The sequence below is a fragment of the Gymnoscopelus microlampas genome (genome assembly GCF_963454915.1).
Source record: "Gymnoscopelus microlampas genome assembly, chromosome: 5".
Lineage (NCBI taxonomy): Eukaryota > Metazoa > Chordata > Actinopteri > Myctophiformes > Myctophidae > Gymnoscopelus > Gymnoscopelus microlampas.
In genome coordinates, this window is record NC_139942.1 from 640,096 (window position 1) to 661,965 (window position 21,870).

The window sequence follows — 21,870 nt, forward strand, 5'->3', positions numbered from 1 at the left end:
CCCAGCCCTGGATTTAACCCATTGAGAACTGAAGCCGATTCTACGTCTCCTAAATCTCAACAGTTTTCTGAAAACGTATGTTTCTATATCAGTGGTGCTCAATCTTTTTCATGTCAAGAACCCCCAAAATTATATGTATTTGGCCGCGGACCCCCATCAAAATATGTTGTTCCAAAATATGTTATTCCTACAAGCTCATAGCGCGGCACCGAGTGCCGCGCTATGAGCTTGTATATCTGCTATTTTTGAATAGCCCAAAGTGTAAAATAATGCCTTTTAGCTCAAATCTAAAAATGACACAGTTCCAGGTCTTAATGGGTTAAAGAGCTATTTCAAAGGAACAGAAGGCATGTACACTGCTACAATAATAAACTTTATTAGTCATAGGCTTCGTCCACACGTACACGGGTATTTTCATAAACGCAGATATTTCGTTTTCGTTTTTGAAAACCTCCGCGTCTACACGGCCCTGTTTAAAAAAATCTCTCTGTCCACACGACAACGGCTAAACGTTAAACGACCCATGCAAAAACTCCGTTTACCGTGTCCACACGGAGTTTTTAAAAATCTACACTGTGGCAGGAGTTTTCCAAAAGATGCGTTTACATGGAGCAAAAACGCGTTTGCGTGTGGACGAACCCCCCAAAACGCATATAAAAAGCTACGTTTATGAAAATACCCGTGTACGTGTGGACGAAGCCATAATTACAATCACACAATGCAGCTTCATGTGTTTTATATCAGCCGTTCCCAAACCTTTCCATGTCAAGGACCCTAAATAGTCACAGTCTCTGGCTTCGGCCTCCCTATTGTGAAATGGCCTAAAACAGGAAATAAAATAGCAGATCTACAAGCTCACCAAGGCATTGCGATACATTGTGAGCTTGTAGATCTGCTATTTTCGATGTGTGTCGAAAGTGTCCCCGAGCAAGACACTTAACCCCTTCCTGCAACCTGGGCGCTGTACACTGCTCCTAATAGTTAGGATAGGTTAAATGCAGAGGAGAAAAAAGGAATACAAATAAAAATCAGATGGTCTTTAACAGGCCTAAATAACAGCCAATCAGAACGTCCTATGGCAACATATTCTCACGGGACAGGATGAGACCAAACGGCAAACGTTTTGACGTCACGGGGGTCCCCTTCGCGTCATTTGACACCGTCCCCATCACTTCCACATTCCTGGGATGTGGAAGTGGCGTTCTCAAACCCAAGACGTTAAAAAGGACGACGGCTCCGCTAAACAAACAGTTAACCCATTCAAACTGGGAACGCATCTGTGTAACCACTTTAACCATTATTTTATACTTTGGCTATTAACAAAATAGCAGATATATATCTGCTATTTTATTTTAATCGTGAACATTTGTGCAAATCTTTGAATATAAACATATTTTTTTAAACTGCATTTTTAACTTACTAACTAAATCTTTTTCATGTCAAGGACCCCCAAAATGATATGTATTTGGCCACAGACCCCCATCTCAAAATATGTTGTTCCAGGGACCCCCAGAAGCAAAGATTTGAGTTACAAATGTTCGCTTTAAAAATATATATATTCAAAAAGGTTTGCCCAAATGTTCACGTTTTTTTTTTTTTATGAGCTTGTAGATCTGCTATTTTAAAAAAGCCAAAGTATAAAAGGTTAAAATGATTGTGATGCTAAATAAACCCATTTTGGCCATGGGGTCAGACAGTCAGTCAGTCCTGGCTCTGGTTGCTGTTGAATATCTTGGCCAGCAGTGACACGTTGGACTGACTCTTGGTCTCGTGACGCTGGCTCTTGTCCCGCAGGGAATTCTGGGAAACCGCCGGAGGTTTGTTGTTCTTCTTCTTCCTGTTCTGGATCTCATCCTCTGTCTGCCGCTGAGAAAACTGCCACTGTTTGTCCTGAACCTATAATATAGATTAAATACATTATCTGTACTGAACCTATAGATTAACATGTAGATTAAATACATTATCTGTACTGAACCTATAGATTAACATGTAGTTTAAATACATTATCTGTACTGAACCTATAGATTAACATGTAGATTAAATACATTATCTGTACTGAATCTATAGATTAAAGGGATAGTTCACCCAAAACAAATACTTTTTTCCTATTGATTAGTCACCCCATGGAGACTTGAATTCAAGTATATATTTTTTTAGTTTTGTCTCATTCCTAAGACAATAAATCATGACCAGCGGACTGGTAGGCAGCGGTTCCGGTAGGAAACGCAAAGGAGACTCTTTGTGTCTCCTACCGGAAACCGCTGCCGGTCATCAAATTATTGGCTTAAGAATGCGATAAAAACTAAAATATATCCATGAATTCAAGTCTCAATGGGGTGACTAATCGATAGAAAGAAAGTTATTTTGGGGGTGAACCCTTTAACATATAGATTAACACAACAGAATCAGCTGTATTGTCACAACACAGGTTTACAGGTCTACACAAGTGGATTAAAGGGCTGTGTAACTTTAAAACATTTCTAGGATCAAAACAAACGATTCTCGATTCAAAAAACTTTTTTTTTTTTAGATTCAAAACGATTCTCAAATCAAAACTTAAGTAAATGCAAGATCCCCCCAAAAAATGTATCGATTTTTTGAAAATGAGAATCGATTCTGAATCGTTCAACAGTAGAATAAGTATTCAAATGTATTTTTTCTGACACCCCTAATTTAAATATCTACTCAGGCTTTTGTTTGCAACCCAGACAGTTCTTAAGTTGCTTGATTTAGATATTTCATATCAATTTGATCAGACCTCCTATATTAAACCCTTTCAACTTCAAACTCCATGATAACCATGTCAGACTCATTGAAAACATACGTCTCTTTTTTCTGGTGACTGATATTGTCCTTCTAATGAATGTTAGACTCATTACAACACACGTCTCTGCTTCAGGTGACTGATATTGTCCTTCTAATGAATGTTAGACTCATTAAAACACACGTCTCTGCTTCAGGTGACTGATATTGTCCTTCTAATGAATGTTACTCATTAAAACACACGTCTCTGCTTCAGGTGACTGATATTGTCCTTCTAATGAATGTTAGACTCATTAAAACACACGTTTCTGCTTCAGGTGACTGATATTGTCCTTCTAATGAATGTTACTCATTAAAACACACGTCTCTGCTTCTGGTGACTGATATTGTCCTTTTAATGAATGTTAGACTCATTAAAACACACGTCCCTGCTTCTGGTAACTGATATTGTCCTAATGAATGTATACTAAGTATGTAGGTTTTAAGTGGTAAATCAAAGCAATAAACGTGTTGCATTGTGAGCTTGAATTTCGGCTATTTGTCAAGGAATGTTGGCCCCAGAATAGGTACACTAGGTGTTAAAAACAAGACCCCACCCACCCCCATACAAAACTATTTTCCCCGCTTAAGTCCAAAAGGGTGAAGGGATACAAGATCCTCTCAGCGCGCACTAGCAGGCTGAGGAACAGGTTTTTCCCACAGGCTATCAGACTGTTAAATGAAAGTGAGAAATGAAAGTGCAATAACTCTTTGTACTCTGCACTGTGCACTTTCTTTGACTGTGTTTTTAAGTTGTTTTATGGTTTTATTGTATTGGAGCTTCCAAGCGTTGTTTTTCACATGTATGCACCTAAACAGTGCACTTAAGTGTTAAGTGCATTCTGAAAGTTATCATCAATGTCTCTACTGCTCTTCAGTAAATAGAACATGCATTTTCAGGTCGGGATACCAATTTCATCCAATCAGGAGAGAGAACCGATACAGGATAAACAAGTGACATTGGAAATGAGACATAGAAGTGAGCAGACAAAATGGAACTAGAACACTAAACAATCTAAACTGATAAAAAGATACTCTCTCCTGATTGTATGAAATTGGTGTCCTGCCTGAAAATGTATTTTCTGTTTATTCTGAACAATATACCGTAGAGTTTTAACTTTTTAACAAAACTTTTCTTTTGTTTTAACATCTTTAAGTAGCTACAGACAGATAGAAGTTTCAACATTGATACTGTTGAGTTCTAATGGAAGCATGAATAGTGATTTCACCTTCATGCAGTACCTCTTATCAACCAGTAGGTGTCCTACCTGACCACACAATGTAAATGTTTCAAGAGAAGAGCAGGGAGACCTACTACAACCATTGTACATGTAACAGTTATAATAATAGGACTAACATTGCATTAACACAATCTACCATACACATGTACTAGTTATAATAGAACTAATATTGCATTAGAATTGTATTTACATAATCTACAGTTAGATCAAAATAAAGTTTTAATCACTAAAAACACATGGATTGCAGTTTTAAGGAGTATATATATCGGTGTTGCTGGGCAGAAATCTGGTATCTCCATATGTCTACTCTAGGGTGACCACCCGTCCCGAATCTCGCGGGACAATCCGGAAATTGGACCGTTTGTCCCGTGTCCCGCACAAACGGAACAATGTCCCGCGAATCAAAGATTCGAGAGAGAAAAAATAAATAATAGTATTCATACTATTTCCGCAATACTCATTGACGAGAAGTGCTGGCCCAAAACACACTCGCCCCTATTTTTTCCGCCGAGGCCGCCGGATATACCCGGGGCAAGTGTGTTTTGGGACGAGCGCTCTTGTTTTCCATCCCGGCCACCACCAGCAACATGTGATGTCATTCACCGGCTTGTTTACAAGTCGAATTTGGGGGAAAAAAATAATCAGGAGCTCAACAACATAATGAGAGGATACAAGAGCTATCTGTGCAAAAGCTGCAAAGTGTGCCCTGCCACGACTCAAACTAGCGACCACGGGAGTTATGATCAAATCCAAAGATTTGTTGTGAATAATTATAAACTAACAACCTCCTGGTGCTTCCAAGTTGGGGGGTAGTTTGACCAAAACCAAAAGGTATTGAAGAGGAGGACACAAAGAAAACTGCCATTCTGATAATGTCAGGAGCAATGGACCAGGCAACAGTGACACTACGACCAGGTAGGGTCCAAGTGTTTCTAAATGGACTGCAGTCTGCACAGAACCCTATCCATCAGATCCAAAGTAGACTAGGTATTTTTTTTTCGACCAAAAGACTATGTATTATGCAAGTACATAATGAAGTTGACCAAAGTTTCTCAGCTGCATTATATTTGTTATTGTCTGTCTATCCTCTGAAACAAAGGGGTTTAAAGTGAGAACTTGGCGTCACGGCCATTCACTGTGTGTACGACGCGACACCCTCACTCTCACAGATCCGTGATTTCATACCCCCCACTTTTTGCGAAAAAGATATACATTTCGAGCCAAGGGTTCGAGCGGAGGTCAGCCAACCTGTTAACCAACTTTTTGACCCCAGGTAGGGTGTTGTGTTGTTGTCGTTGCTTTTCCGCTTTTGTTATTTGTTATGCCATTATGTTTAAACACTTGTAGCACTTTGAGATTTGTAAACATTTGATTAAAATGTATTATTAGAACAGCTAATAACAGAAAGATAATACCTCAACATCATAATTCTACATACTGTGTAATGGTTTAGGAAATGTTACTAGTGTGGAGGACTCCTATCACACTGTTTCCAGTGGTGTAAAGTAACTAAGTACATCTACTCAAGTACTGTACTTAACTCTTTCAGTGCCACACAACAAGATATCCCGAGTTTTTTCTGAATGCCCTCAGTGCCAAAATCCAGAGTTACAATTATTTTTTTGGAAAAAAAATGTTCAGAACCCAAGATATCATTATCTGAAGATTTGCAGCTCCATCCACTCCTTGTTTAACTTATAACTGAAAAAGGCTGTATCTCGCTTCCTAAGCACTTTTTTTTTTACTTAAAAAAATGCTGGCACAGTATGAACATATGTTTCATTTCATTGCCACTGCGAGTTAAGTACAATTTTGAGGTATCTTTTACTTTACTGGAGTATTTCCATTTTTCAGTACTTTTACTTCTACTCCACTACATATCAGAGGCAAATATTGTACTTTTACTACACAAAAATGTTAGTTACTAGTTACTTTGCAATTGTCAATTATTATATTATAAAACATACATTAACCATTTTATTTTATACATAGGCCACTTGTAAATAGCCGATCTACAAGCTCACAACGCCTCGCATCGCCACGCGTCGTGAGCTTGTAGATCTGCTATTTTCAAACAATTTAGTACTCTTACTTTTAGTACATTTGGTACATTTTGATACCAATACTTTTGTACTTTCACTCAAGTACATTTTGAATTCCGGACTTTTACTCAACAGAGTATTTTCTACATTGCAGTATTGATACTTTTACCTAAGTAAAATACCTGAGTACTTCAGTGACTGTTTCTCACACAGACTGGTACTTGGGCCTGACTGAAATGTTCAGTGGTGACATTAGATCTCTGGTGTTTTTTTTTACCTTGTGTCCTTTTCGGTGTGGTTTGGCCATGTTGTGGCTCTTCTCCACAGAGCTGAGGTAGAAGTTGGTTTCTCTCTTGGCCTGAGACACTTCAGTCCTCAGTCTCTGATGCAGCACCGTCTGCTCATATGCTAGACGCTCACTGAGATGAGTCCAGTGGAACCTGTGGAGATACTGCGCACACACACACACACACACACACACACACACACACACACATACACACACACACACACACACACACACTAAGTGAACCAGCTTCATAAGGGACCCCACCAGTTCTCATGGAAGAGGTACAGGAGTTTTAAAGGAGTAGTTCACCGAAAAAATGACTCATTTTCAATAAATTACACACCGCATGAAGCATTGATTTCATGATACATTAGTTTGTTTTCGTCGCATTCCTAAGCCAATAATTTGATTACCGGCGGAAAGATGCTTATGTATCCGTCTCCTTTGAGTCTCCTACCGGAGAGACAAGAGAGAGCCGGTCATCGAATTATTGGCTTAGGAATGTGACAAAAACTAAACATCTCCTTGAATTCAATGCTTCATGGGGTCTGTAATTGATGGAAAATAAGTCATTTTTTGGGTGAACTACTCCTTTAAGGCCAAAACCAGCGGTGTGCTGAACAGCTTCTTCCTGAGTAAAAACTGTGCCCAGAACTCACAACTTATACCTTTACATTGTTTCCCAAAACAGCTAAAATAGCTTATCTACATGCATTGTGAGTGAGTTGGCTTTTATGAAGTATTTGATTTATATATAATATATGACATTACATAACTTCTCCTTCAAGGATGGTTCTAATGGAAAAGTGAACAAACAGTTTGTTGAGAGAAGCAGATAGACAGGTAGACAGATAGACAGGTACCTTCATACACCACAGGTCAGAGTGAAAGCGGTTATGCTTCTTAGCACCCATGGGTGTGTTGTTGAGAGAAAGCACCACCCGTTTGGCCACCCGTTTGTCCCGGAACTCCACCCATCCCTCTGTGAAGCCTTTTCCCTTCAGCCCCGCCTTCCTCTTCCTCCTCCTTACCACATTACCTGGATGGGTGGGGGGCAGACACACACTTTACAACAGAGGTTAACTCATTCAGTGCCACTGGACGTCTAAGACGTCCGTTGATATAAGCCCTGGGTGCCACTGGACGTCTAAGACGTCCAAAAAAAAACATGTTCAGAACCCAAGATATGATGATTTGAAGATTTGCTGCTCCATTCACTCTTTGTTTAACTTCTTACTGAAAAAGGGCTGTATCTCGGCTCCTAAGCACTTTTTTTTTACTATGAATTTTGGCTGTGGCACTCAAAATTCCATAAATAAGCTGGGCACTGAATGAGTTAAGTTTAGGGGTTAGGATTAGACTTTTAGAGGTTAGGGTTGAAGTTATACCTGATTTATATGTACCTGTAAGGTTGTGTTGCACACCACAAATTGCAGATCGATCTACAAGCTTGTGGATAAGGCATCACTATTCTGGGGGGAACATTGAACAAAAACAGCCGCTCTACAAGTTCGTGACGCGTTGTGAGCTTGTAGATCGGCTGTTTTTGGCAAAGACATTTTGTGTAGATGGTATTCTGCGGTACTCCTGGACTTTGACAAACCCCTGGTGTAATGTAATGAGATTACCTTCAGGTTGTAGGAAAATGCGTCCTATCTCTCCGTGGGACGCCAGCAGGTTGCGCACGTGTCGGGGGCGGAGCCTGGGCGGGATGTAACCCAAATACACGATGCCCGGAACGCACTTCCTGTTTGGACAGGAAGCAGCAGCAGCATCGCCGTTCTTCTTCTGCTGCTCTGTAGACAGAGCGGCAGCCTGCAACTGGACTCTCTGACACTGGGGAGCGCTGTTGTCTTCTTCTTCATCGCCATTCAGCCCATCATCATCATCATCATCACCACCTAGAGATGCGAGAGTTAATCAAATGAATCAATTATGTAAAAAAATACCGGTCAAAATAAAAATAAATATATAAATACATAAATAAAAATCTATTTGGGGGAAAAAGTGAAAATTCTCTTCTTTCCTTTTGCAAGCGTTTGACAAATAGAGAAAATAGCTACAAGCTCACAACGGGTCGCATTGTGATGTGCTGCGAGGTTGTATATCTGCTATTTTCACTATTTTTGTGCAACGTCATTGTACGGCAAAGTATAACATAGGTCTTAAGTGGTTACTCACACTAATTAATTTTAAAAAATATAATAGAATTTTATCAGGTCAAATTGTTGATATATTAAAACAAATATTGTCGCTGTCTGGCAGAAACCAGCATTTTTCAGCTTTTATTTATTTTTTCATAAATCAGTGCTATTGAACACCCTTTACGTTTTTTTTTATGTGTTCGTAAAACAAAACAAAACAAAACAAAACAATGACAAGTATTAAAAAAACAAGTGCTTCATACAAAACCAACTAATATAACTCCATTGGAGATTTAAAAAAAATGCTTCTCAATGAATTAATAATGTAATGGATAGATGCAGCCCTACCATCTTCATCATCATGGTCTTCAGAAACCTCTAACTCTTTTAACTCTTCCTCTCTGCTCTCATCGTCCATTCTCTCCATTTGTCTAAAACAAACAAAAACAACAAAACAGTTACTAATAATGTTGTTACTTAGTTGAATGGAGTCCCACAGGGCTCTTAGATATCACTAAATATGTTTGACACATATAGCCAATCTACAGCTTAAACGACTTTTGGTTGTTTCTTTATTATAAAGTGAAAGCTCTATATTATTAAAGCTCTATATTATGATAGTAATCATTGTTATAGAGCAGGGGTCTTCAATGACCACTTAGCTGAGAGAGAGAGATGAAGAAGGACCTCCATAGTGGGGCTGCCTGCTTCATCTGTCTCTTATTATTGTGTGTACAACAATTGTGTTGCAGATTCAACTTTTTCATAGATTTTGAAGCTTCATAGACAGTAACTGTCAAACAGTATGTTGAGTAAATTAATCAGTGTTGGGTATAAAGTGTGTAAAATGTGTATTTTCATAGAGATCTAACCACTTAAACTTGACCTTTGGTTCTGCACTTGGTCTGCTCTTTTTTTCCCCTCTACACCAAATGTTCTTCCCTCTAGAGTATAACATTGGTTCTCAAAGTGGGGTCCGGGGACCCCAAGGCGTCCAAAATGTGTTAATATAGTAATATAATTTTAAACACTTTTAAACCATATTTTATACTTTGGCTATTCAAAAAACAGCAGATCTACAATCTCATCTAGCTATGAGCTTGTAGATCTGCTATTTTTGAAAGATTCCTGGCACCATTTCTTTTCTTTTTTTTGATGGGGGGTCCGCAGCCAAATACATATGATTTTGGGGGTCCTTGAAAAGGTTTGAGAACCACTGCATCTGCATTTAGAGTCATGACGTTTTACGCACGCACGCACACACACACACACACACACACACACACACACACACACACACACACACACACACACACACACACACACACACACACACACACACACACACACACACACACACACACAGAGTTGTAAACAAACCTCTACCTACAAGGTAAAACAATGTGTTTCTAAGGCTTCAGTTCAATACGTTTTCCTTCTGATGTTATCCTTCATATGAACAACATGTAACATGCAGATGAAGTGTGAATAAAACATGAAATATAAATATATTTCTACCTTCTGATGTTATCCTTCATATGAACAACATGTAACATGCAGATGAAGTGTGAATAAAACATGAAATATATAAATACAAACATTTCAATATGTTTACCTTCTGGTGTTTTCCTCTAAAAACGTGGGGACTGGGGGAATGAACTCCTGTCGCATGTTAATGACGTAGGCGGGTGAGTCAAGTGATACCAGTGAAAGAAGAGAACTACAACTTGAGGTTTTCAAAATAAAACTAAATTAAAAATGACTATCAAAGGAGAGATTTGAAACTATAGCCCTGAAACATGACTGTCATATCATCAGTGGTGGAAAAAGTACTCAGATATTTTAATTTTTTTACTTAGTAAAAGTAGCAATACCACAATATAAAAATACTCTGTTACACGTAAAAGGCCTGTGTTCAGAATGTTCCTCGAGTAAAAGTACAAAAGTATTGGCAACAAAATGTACTTAAAGTACCAAAAGTAAAAGTACTAAACTGTTTCAAAAATAGCAGATCTACAACACGTTGCGATCTGAGCTTTTTATAGTATAATAATTTATATCAGCAATGAAATATTACTAAAGTTTTCAAATAATTGTAGTGGAGTAAAAATACAATATTTGCCTCTGAGATGTAAGCTAGAAGTAAAAATAATGGAAATTTGAAATACTCCAGTAAAGTAAAAATACCTCAAAATTGTACTTTAGTACAGTACTTGAGTAAATGTACTTAGTTTACTTTCCACCACTGCATATCAGGAAAGTCATGGATGAACTTCAACCTGGTTTTTGCTTTTTCTCCATCACAACCCGTACCTCTACAAAAACGTTCAAATTTCAAATATAAAATGCTGGCCTCATGGTCACGGATGTTATAATACCATATGGTTCCTCAAACGTACCCGTATCATCCGTATTGTTCAATAAAAAGCATTTCAATCAGATTGGTGGTCATTTGCTCTGAATTTTATCTACTGTCGACTACGATAACCCTATTGGTTGGGAGGTGTATTGCACTCTGATACATTATATAACTCTATAAAAAAATGGCCACCAATCTGATTAAAATGCTTTTTATTTAACAATACGGAAAATACGGGTACTTATGAGGGCCCGTACATAATTGGAACATCCGTTGTCATAGGATACGCACTTTATAGTTGAAATCTGAACGTTAATGTAGATGTACGGGCTAAAAACAAAGAAATTGCAAAAACCAAGTTAAAGTTCATCCGTGACTGTCGTGACAGATGACCGTCATGTGAACCCATGGCTGGATTGAAAATAAACCAGTAACATAGTTATTGTTTTATTTTATTGTTTTATAATAACTGTATTCAGCCCCAATAAATGTTCCGACGCTTAGTAGGTCTAAACTGTGTTTTGATTATTTATCTATGATTATGATATTTACGTTTGCAAAAATGTCATTATTTTGAAGGATAAGAAAGTCGCAGCGGAAGTTACGTATGTGTGTGTGACTTGACAGACCGAGCAGACGGATGGTTTAACTCTCTGCAAACAACAGGTACATAAATGAACCTTTTTAACAAACACATTGTTCCATTATTTACACTAAAGTAACGTTTATCTACAGATCTTAGTGAGCTTGTGGTGAGCTTGTAGATCGGAAACTTGGTAGATTTCTAGCCTTAGATCAAGACTCTCGTAGATGTATGTATCTCTACGAGTCTTAGCTACCACCCCCCAAGATTGCACTGGAATGTCAGCTCCAAAGCCCGTACTTCTCCAAACATGTACTAATGCCAAATATAAGATGCTTACCCGCCTACCCCAAATGTTAACTAGGTGTCCATAGTGTTTGTGTAATGTATTAGTTCATATCTTTCAATGAAAAAGTGTTTTAATCCCGTTTGTGGCCGATTCTCTCAGAAGTTCCCAATGGGTGGTAGTGACGGGCCGCACCCGGTGAAAGCCGGAATTACACTCGATGTAAACAGGAAGTAAACAGGCGTTCGGCCACTGACGGGATTAAAAACACTTCTTTATGTACAAATATGGACTATTACATAGCACAAAGACGTCGGACACCTAGTTAACATTTGGGGCAAGCGAGCAAGGACCTTATATTGTGCATGTGTACATGTTTGGAGAAATACTGGCCTTGGAGCTGACACTCCAGTGCAATCTGGAGGGGTGGTAGCTATGACTCTCGTAAAGATTAAAAAAAAAAAAAAATGTCAACATCGATTAAATGAATACAAGAAGACTCACCTCAAGACAAACTCACCTCAACTGAAAAAGGAATACTCACCTCGGGGGTAGGAACAGTCACCCCGGGGGGTGGGTAAACTCACCTCAGGACCTGAGAAAACTCACCTCGGAACACTCACCCCGGGGGTAGGAACACTCACCCCGGGGGTAGGAAAACTCACCCAGAAAAACTCAATGGTGTAATGTACAGTGAGTTTTTGTTTTGTGGGTGGGTTTAACCTTTCCCCTCTACACCAAGTCTGTATGTTTAAAAAAGGCACATCTACCGGCTTGTGAGCTTTCCTTTTTCACAGAATGCTTTCATAATGAGACACGTTTAATCCATACTGGATTAAATTCTGTCTTTGAAGGTATAGAATTACCAAATTATGTTGTTCAATGATATATTTGTGTTTAAAATACACACACACACACACACACACACACACACACACACACACACACACACACACACACACACACACACACACACAAAGAGTAAGGCATCAAAATGTACCAAAAGTAATATTTCTAAAAACTAAAGTTCTCAAACAATGCATGTGTGCAATGCAATGTTCTATGCTGTTATCATTTATACCAGCAAAGTAGTAGGTAACTAAATATCCTAGGTAAAAATAGGGAAAAGTGTTTAATGCATGTTTTACAATAGTGAAATGTATATCTAATAGTAACTAAAGTTCAATAATGCTTACTATAGTGAAATGTATATCTAATAGTAACTAAAGTTCAATAATGCTTACAATAGTGAAATGTATATCTAATAGTAACTAAAGTAACTAAAGTTCAATAATGCTTACCAAAAGCTTTTCTCACAAATGTGTTCACACAGAAAACAAAACATTATACCTGTGTTTTACCTTCACTGGAGTTTTTCTTCATTTTTCTTTGTTAAGTAAGTATTTGTTTGCATTATACACATTGGAATGTTCACTTTTCTGATGAAATCTACCTTGTATTTAAAGCACTTTAATTAGCTAAATGTAATTTAACAACATACATTGACATTGGAATGTTCATTTCTCTGGGTTCCTACCTTTGTTTGTTTGTTTGTTTGTTTGATGGGGGCACAGGAGTGAAGGGGAGGAGGGGGGTTGACCACTTAACACTAATATCCCATTCCACTTAATGATTCATTGTTTGATATCTAATAGGTGGATGGGGCAAGGTGTGGAGCTGGAGACACATAGCAAATGACCATGCTATTTGCTATTTGCATTCCTTGTTCACTTTTCTGATGAAATCTACCTTTCATTCATTCTGTGAAAATGGAAAGCTCACATTATGAAAGCATTCTGTGAAAATGGAAAGCTCACAAGCCGGTAGATCTACCTTTTTACCTTTTCTGATGAAATCTACCTTGTATTTAAAGCACTATTAAAAGCACTTTATTAATTCTATACCTTCAAAGAAAGAATTTAATCCAGATATGGATTAATCCAGATATGGATTAAACATCATTATGAAAGCATTCTGTGAAAATGGAAAGCTCACATTATGAAAGCATTCTGTGAAAATGGAAAGCTCACAAGCCGGTAGATCTACCTTTTTTTAAACATTGGGGTGAGTATTCCTACCTCTGAGGTGAGTCTTCCGAGGTGAGTTTTCTCAGGTCATGGGGTGAGTGTTCCTACCCCCCGAAAATCTTGGGGGTGAGTATTCCTACCTCTGAGGTGAGTCTTCCGGGGTGAGTATTCCTACCTCTGAGGTGAGTTGGTTTTGAGGTGAGTCTTCTTGATACCGATTAAATACATCTTTACGAGAGTCTTGATCGTTAGGCTAGTCGATTTCCAACCTAAATCTCATTCTTCTGATGTGAGGCGATCAACAATTGGTTGTGGCAAAAAATACCCTATCTCTGTATTTTACTACACACAGAAGTTCTGTGTGTAGTAAAATACAGAGATAGGGTATGGGGTATTTTGTCCTTATTTACTGAAGTTAACTTTTAATTCAGCATGAGCTGAGTGCAGTGGTGGGAAAAGTACTCACATGTTTTACTTAAGTAAAAGTATCAATACCGCAACATTGGAAATACTCCAGTAAAGTAAAAAAATAAAGAACTTATAGTACTTGAGTAAATGTACTTAGTTCTTTACACCACTGGCTGAGTTTTGGGTTGTTTTGTTTAAAGTTATTCTTGAACAAATATTAAAGTTGTAGTCGCAGTAATAGTGAGTTTTGGGGAAGACCATTTGCTTTGCTGCTTACATCATGTCCACAGCTTGGTTCACATTACAATCACATTTCAAACCACCAAGGAATAGGCTCTATTTTCCTCCGAGGTGGAAAGACTGGTGATGCGAGGTTAATTCACAGCAGCCATATTATGAAGACATTCACAGGTGTTACCAATGTGAAGGCTCTGTTCCATTTAGTCTAGCACAGTGGTTTCCACGACCCCCAATAACTGTACAAATGGAACCATTTGTACACTCTCAGAGTTACACACCTGTAAGGGGCCATTTGGAAGCCCATGACCCATGACCCCAACTGTAGACCCACTGGTGTTTCAAGTGAGCCAACATGCACAATATCAGCACCCTGACTCTGTTTGACCAGAATGGAACAGAGCCTTCAATAGTATCATTGGTAACACCTGTGAATGTCTTCATAATATGGCTGCTGTGAATAGAGCCTATTAAGGTTCAAACCTTACCTGATTTACAAAAAATATGTTTTTTTTTTTTTTGCTGTTATGACCGGGAACGCATCTGTGTCATTCTTAGATTTCTTTGGGCTATTCAAAAATAGCAGATCTACAAGCTATATGAGCTTGTATATGAACTTTTATATCTGCTATGTTTTTGAAAAATCATGAAAATGTGTGCAAATCTTTGAATATATATATATTTTTTTAAAGCGAACATTTTAACTCAAATCTTTGCTTCTGGGGATTCTACAAATGTCTTTTAAGTCGTTACAGTTTTTGAAAAATGTATGTTGCTATAATTTCAGTGGTTCTCAAACTTTCATGTCAAGGACCCCCAAAAAAAAACAGAAGCAAATATTTGAGTAAAAAAAAGTTCGATTTAAAAAATAAATATATTATTATATTCAAAGATGTGCACACATTTGCATGATTTCTTAAAAATAGCAGATCTACAAGCTCATAGCTTGTATATCTGCTATTTTTGAATAGTGGTTACACAGCTGCGTTCCCGGTTAAATCCAACCAATCTGATTCTAATCTGGATAGTAGGCCACATATCTGATTACAGTCTGCCAATCTGGACACTACATCCCTTATAGCACCAAAGTAAATAAGTACATGTACTCAAAGACAGTACTTAAGTACAATTTTGAGGTACTTTTACTTTACTGAAGTATTCCCAATTTTCTATACTTTACTTCTACTCCACTACACCTCAGAGCCCCATATTGTACTTTTACTCCACTACAATTATTTGAATACTTTAGTTAGTCACTTTGTAGATTTTGATTATTATTATTACACTATATATCCACTTCAGCCCTATTTAAACTTTAAAGCTACAAGCTCACAAAGTGTGCTATGCATTGTGAGCTTGTAGATCTGCTATTTTCGAAAGACTTTTATGAATTTTAGACATATGATAACTTGTGAAACGCGACATTCTGCATAATGAGTACTATTACTTTTGGTACTTTAAGTTTTTGATGCTGATACTTTTGTGCTTTTACTCAAAAATATAATTCTCTATATTGCTCTACATTGCAGTATTAATACTTTTACTTAAGTACAGAAATGTAGTACTTTTTCCACCACTGTATAGCACGTACACGTTTTTTTGTTTGTCTTTTCTTTTCATCCATTATGTTGGACCAGTTTCAATGTTTCCCCACTGCTATTTGTGGTAACGTTATTTTTTTAAGTCTACCCAGTGCTTGTGTTTTATTGGAAATTGTGTGTGTGTGTGTGTGTGTGTGTGTGTGTGTGTGTGTGTGTGTGTGTGTGTGTGTGTGTGTGTGTGTGTGTGTGTGTGTGTGTGTGTGTGTGTGTGTGTGTGTGTGTGTGTGTGTGTGTGTGTGTGTGTGTGTGTTACAGGAGGTGACATGCAGACTCCAGTGTCCAGCTTGCCTCTGTCTCCTCCTGTTAAAGTCAAACTACTGAAGGCAGGGTTCCATTCTGCTGCTGACCTGCTGCACATCAAACCCCTGCAGTTAAGTAAAGGTACAAATAACACCTTTATTAAACTTCTACCTATAACACCTTTATTAAACCTCAACAGTTAAGTAAAGGTACAAATAACACCTTTATTAAACTTTTACAGTTAAGTAAAGGTACACATAACACCTTTATTAAACCTATAACACCTTTATTAAACCTATACAGTTAAGTAAAGGTACAAATAACACCTTTATCAAACCTATAACACCTTTATTAAACCTCTACAGTTAAGTAAAGGTACAAATAACACCTTTATTAAACTTCTACAGTTAAGTAAAGGTACAAATAACACCTTTATTGAACCTCTACAGTTAAGTAAAGGTACAAATAACACCTTTATCAAACCTCTACAGTTAAGTAAAGGTACAAATAACACCTTTATTACACCTCTACAGTTAAGTAAAGGTACAAATAACACCTTTATCAAACCTCTACAGTTAAGTAAAGGTACAAATAACACCTTTATCAAACCTCTACAGTTAAGTAAAGGTACAAATAACACCTTTATTAAACGTCTACAGTTAAGTAAAGGTACAAATGAACCACTGATTTGGAGGGTATTTGTAGAATGGGCCTTACTGGGACAGTATGTCTAAAGGTTTGTAATGTCCAGTCATCCATAGACCATATTCACACGGCGGCCATATTGGAATTTAACATTGAAAGTGCCACCACCCGGGGTGGCTACTTTCATTGACTTCATAGAAACATGGCCGCCGTGTGAATATGGTCTATAGGCTCTATTCACAGCAGCCTTATTATGAAGACATTCACAGGTGTTACCAATGATACTAATGAAGGCTCTGTTCCATTTAGTCTAGCACAGTGGTTTCCACGACCCCCATAACTCTGAGAGTGTACAAATGTACAAATTCCATTTGTACACTCTCAGAGTTACACACCTGTAAGGGGCCATTTGGAAGCCCATGAGGGTCCCTGGACCCCAACTGTAGACCCACTGGTGTAACAGAGTGTTTCCAGTGAACCAACATGCACAATATCAGTACCCTGACTCTGTTTGACCAGAATGGAACAGAGCCTTCATTAGTATCATTAGTAACACCTGTGAATGTCTTCATAATATGGCTGCTGTGAATAGAGCCTATCATCATGTTGTTGTTGTAGAGGCGGGTGTGTCTCAGGAGGAGGCTGTGGAGGTTCTGCAGACAGTGAGGAGCAGAGCAGGAGGTGCAGATGGAGCAGGAGGTGCCGCAGGAGGTCAGGTGACAGCGTTGGACCTCTTGGAGCAGGAGGAGGCCTTAGGGAGCATCCTGACCTTCTGCTCCCAGCTGGACGCAGCGCTGGGAGGGGGCCTTCCTGTTGGCAAGACCACCGAGATCTGTGGACCCCCGGGAGTGGGGAAAACCCAACTCTGGTATAGATTATATTCTGTCACAAACAACAATTCTGGTATAGATTATATTCTGTAAAAAAAAATAAAAAATTCTGGTATAGATTATATTCTGTAAAAAAAACAACAACTCTGGTATAGATTATATTCTGTAAAAAAAAACAGCAACTCTGGTATACATTATATTCTGTAAAAAAACAACAATTCTGGTATATATTATATTCTGTAAAAAAACAACAACTCTGGTATAGATTATATCCTGTAAAAAAAAACAGCAACTCTGGTATAGATTATATCCTGTAAAAAAAAAACAGCAACTCTGGTATAGATTATATTCTGTAAAAAAAAAAACAATTCTGGTATAGATTATATTCTGTAAAAAAACAACAACTCTGGTATTGATAAATCAGTGCTATTGAACACCCTTTACGTCTGTGTGTTGATTAAAAACATATTGATCCAATGAAAAGTATTAAAAAGCGCTTCTGACAAAAGCAGCTAACTCAATTGGATCCTCAAACTTTCTGCTAAACCAGCTAAATCCACCAAAGGGGGGTGGAGTTAGCTGGTTTTGGGCTCCACCCACTTTTGACCTCCAACCTCATTGTGAGCTTGGAGGTCCATTTAGCTGTACTTATCAATGATGAACAAAACCTCCTAACTCCACTTTTTGTTTTGTTTTTGTCATTTCCTGAAAAAAAAATACATTTTGTAGTTCTGCCCGAAAATCCAGCTCTATTTGATTCCATAAAACCCAACTCTGGTATAGATTATGTATTCTATAAAACCCAACTCTGGTATAGATTATGTATGTGTGTCCTCCTCTCCTCCTTGAGGACCACAATGGAAATAAGCCTAAGGTATTTATTGTGTTTTTATCCTCGGTTTGCTATATGTTGTGGAAGTGCTGATGACGTGCTCTTTCCTTTTATCACCAAATAAATGTATTCATTCTCTCCTCTCCTCTCCTGTCCTGTCAGTCTACAGGTGTGTGTGGACGTACAGGTACCAGAGTGTTTTGGAGGGCTGGGAGGTCAGGCGGTGTTTGTTGACACGGAGGGCAGCTTCCTGGTGCACAGATTGGCTGAGCTGGCCGAGGCCGCCGTGCAACACCTCACCCGATTGGCTGAAGACCAGCAACAAGTCGACGCCCTCCGGGACTTCACCGTGGAAACCATCCTCTCCAACGTCTTTCTGGTATTCGTCTACATCCAAAAAAAACAACGTCAAAATAAGTGATGGATGACTTTTTTTAATTGACTATTATCAATCGTTTATTAGTTATCAGTTTGATATCTATCGTTACTGTCTGTTGGAAACATTGTCTGTCTCGAAGCTGTACTTTTCAGGAAATGTTTTTAGTGAATAAGATGATAGTTTGTCCAATCTGTATGGTAGAGCATATTATATGAAAACAAAAGTTTTTTGTTAAAAAGTTAAAGCTATATTTTGTGATAGTAATCATTGCTATAAAGTGTTTGTTCAGTAACAGGAGTCTCCATGTCTCTCCAGCTCTTTAATAAACAGAAAATACATTTTCAGGTAGGTTGCAAATTTTCAACCAATTAGGAGACTTCCAATTCCACTTGTTAACCTGTTCTCTCTCCTGATTGGATAAAATTGGTATCCCGACACGTTCATTTAAAATTGTTCAAAAAATATCCTATCTAAAAGCTCACAACGTGTCGTGATGCGGCAGGTTTCTGCCTGACAGAGATGATATGTAAATGTTTACTATTATTGGTTTGACCTCTCCCTGGTTACTGTTGCCAGGTGCGTTGCCATGACTACATGGACCTCTTGGCGGAGCTCTACCTGCTGCCTGACTTCCTGTCCCGTCTCCAGAAGCCCCGGCTCCTGGTGATTGACAGCGTTGCGTCACCGTTCCGTCGCCATGACGACATGTCCCAGAGGACACGCCTCCTCAACACCCTCGCTCAGCAACTCATCGCTATCGCCACCAGCCACCACGTCGCCGTGGTGATGACCAATCAGATGACCACCAGGGTCGGCAGCGGCGGGAGCCAGTCAGAGCTTGTCCCCGCCCTGGGAGAGAGCTGGGGCCACGCCCCCACGCTGAGGCTCCTCCTACAGTGGGCGGGGTCAGAGAGACGAGCATCCCTCTACAAAACGCCCAATCAGAGGGAGACTTCGGTGGCCTATCAGATCACTGCGCACGGATTCAGAGATACGGACGCCTCAATCGACCAATCACAGCACGCACAGGCCTCTACCAGCCAATCAGCACACACACACACTTTAACCGGCCAATCAGGAAGTCATAACAAGAGGGCCAGAATCCAGGAGGACTAATTATTATAGGCTGAAGGGAATGCTGTCATTTCATTGGTTAACTATTATAGACAGACCGGAATGCTGTCATTACATTGGTTAATTATTATCCACAAGTTTCCTAGGGCATGGTGGGCATCACTTCCTGTCGATTTGATCAGGTATCAGGGATCAAATCGACAGGAAGTGAAGCCCACCATGCCCTAGGAAACTTGTGGATAGGCAGACAGAAATGCTGTCATTTCATTGGTTAAGACTGAAACATCCTTAAACCTTAAACCTTATCTTCATGATTATATTATAATTATAATTGATCTTCACTAATGCTCATTATAAGATGGCACAGGGGGCTGTGGACAGTTCAGAAACATGCCTACCAATGACATCAACGATGGGGATTCCAAGCTTATAGAAGCTACAAGCTTTCTCTTCCAGAAGTTAGCATGCTGAAAGCCATTGTACATCCATTAACACGAAAAAAACAACACATATTAATAAGTGTCAAATCTTGTTTGAAATGACCAAACTTGCCTACCGATGATGTCACTGGTAGGCAGGTTTCTGAACTGTCCACAGTCCTCCTCTGAGACAGAAATTATGCCATATTATAATGAGCATTAGTGAGGACTAATTATATACTTGAAAATGGGCGAAGTAGTCCTTTAATGTGTGGGACATGTTATGAATATCATTATTATATGCATTATTTTTATTTGTGTTTTCTATAATACTTGGTGGGCCTTTTCAGGAGAAGTTGATATTAGTGTTGTAAATAAACATTCTGACTAAAATAAAATAACTTCAACTTTGAATGAACACAAAATAAGTCTAATGTCAATGTTACACACATGCACACACGCACAGGCACAGGCACAGGGACAAGTAAGTAAGAGACCAGCGTTGCCATGTCTGCGTATTATAAGCGACTTTGGGCTTATAATCCTGTGAAGTTGCTTGTAAATATTGGTAGTTGCTGGTTGTGTTTTTTTGGGCTTAAGTGTAGCTGCTTATTTGGGATTTTGGGTTTGTTAGTTGCACGTTGCAAGGAGTTGCATTGGTGTGGACTGGCCTTAAAGTGTAGCTGCTTATTTGGGCTTGCTTCAGAATTTTTTACTTATTTTAACCAGTGGTTCTCAAATATGTTCATGTCATGGACCCCCATATTATTATGTATTTGTCCCATCTAAAAATGTTTTGTGCTTGGGACAGGGAGCCCTGCATACCACATTTGTGTTGTTGGAATGTTTCAAAAAAATCTTCCAAATATTCACTATTTTATTTCAAGATTGTTTTGAAAATAGCAGATCTACAAGCTCACCACGCGTCACATCGCGAAGCGTTGTGAGCTTGTAGATCTGCTATTTTCAAGTGCTCATATTCTTTTTTTTTTAAAGATATTTTTTGGGCTTTTTGCCTTTATTGATAGATGACAGTAGACTGATAGGAAATGGGGAGAGAGATGGGGGGTTGACACGCTGCAAAGGTCGTCGGAATCGGGAGTCGAACCCGCGACACGCCGACAGGCTGGCATTGCAGCCTAGGGTGCCTGGACCGCCACGCTGCGGCCCAGGCCTCAAGTGCTCATATTGACCTATAAAGTGCCCTTGTTGCTTCATTTGGGCTTGTTTCCAATACTCCAAATATTCCACATTTTATTTCAAGATATTTTTGAAAATAGCAGATCTACAAGCTTGTAGATCTGCTATTTTCAAGTACTCATAATTGACCCATAAAGTGCCCTAGTTGCTAATACTCCAAAATAGTACACATTTTATTTCAAAATAGAAGATCTACAAGCTCACATCAGATCGGCTGTTTTCAAGTGCTCAT

The 21,870-nt window shown here is 38.8% G+C and overlaps 2 protein-coding genes across 2 annotated transcripts; one reads left to right on the plus strand and one right to left on the minus strand.

Moving 5' to 3' along the window:
* Positions 1 to 901: 901 nt before the first annotated feature.
* On the minus strand, positions 902 to 10,193 carry abt1 (activator of basal transcription 1). The gene is made up of 6 exons (XM_084058838.1): positions 10,134 to 10,193; positions 8,867 to 8,949; positions 8,003 to 8,275; positions 7,238 to 7,413; positions 6,363 to 6,536; positions 902 to 1,896 (listed from the first exon to the last, which is right to left on the minus strand). The coding sequence occupies exons 1-6, from the start codon at positions 10,187 to 10,189 to the stop codon at positions 1,702 to 1,704; spliced, it is 957 nt and encodes a 318-aa protein (XP_083914964.1). The 5' UTR covers positions 10,190 to 10,193; the 3' UTR covers positions 902 to 1,701.
* Positions 10,194 to 11,501: 1,308 nt separating this feature from the next.
* On the plus strand, positions 11,502 to 20,836 carry rad51c (RAD51 paralog C). Its single transcript, XM_084057588.1, has 6 exons — positions 11,502 to 11,543; positions 16,275 to 16,400; positions 17,523 to 17,772; positions 18,729 to 18,945; positions 19,522 to 20,156; positions 20,267 to 20,836. Exons 2-5 carry the CDS (start codon positions 16,283 to 16,285, stop codon positions 20,059 to 20,061), a joined length of 1,125 nt encoding a protein of 374 aa, XP_083913714.1. The 5' UTR covers positions 11,502 to 11,543; positions 16,275 to 16,282; the 3' UTR covers positions 20,062 to 20,156; positions 20,267 to 20,836.
* The last annotated feature ends 1,034 nt before the right edge of the window (positions 20,837 to 21,870 follow it).

What these genes read in the sequence shown, in the direction of transcription:
- abt1 (XM_084058838.1), bottom strand. Translation starts at nt 10,189, where the DNA reads ATGCGACAGGAGTTCATTCCCCCAGTCCCCACGTTTTTAGAGGAAAAC. An exon ending in CTGACCTGTGGTGTATGAAG is followed by an intron (nt 6,537 to 7,237) that starts GTACCTGTCTAT and finishes GTGTGTGCGCAG; the next exon opens with TATCTCCACAGGTTCCACTG. An exon ending in CACACCGAAAAGGACACAAG is followed by an intron (nt 1,897 to 6,362) that starts GTAAAAAAAAAC and finishes TCTATATTATAG; the next exon opens with GTTCAGGACAAACAGTGGCA.
- rad51c (XM_084057588.1), top strand. Translation starts at nt 16,283, where the DNA reads ATGCAGACTCCAGTGTCCAGCTTGCCTCTGTCTCCTCCTGTTAAAGTC. An exon ending in ACCCCTGCAGTTAAGTAAAG is followed by an intron (nt 16,401 to 17,522) that starts GTACAAATAACA and finishes TTGTTGTTGTAG; the next exon opens with AGGCGGGTGTGTCTCAGGAG. An exon ending in GTGGGGAAAACCCAACTCTG is followed by an intron (nt 17,773 to 18,728) that starts GTATAGATTATA and finishes CTGTCCTGTCAG; the next exon opens with TCTACAGGTGTGTGTGGACG.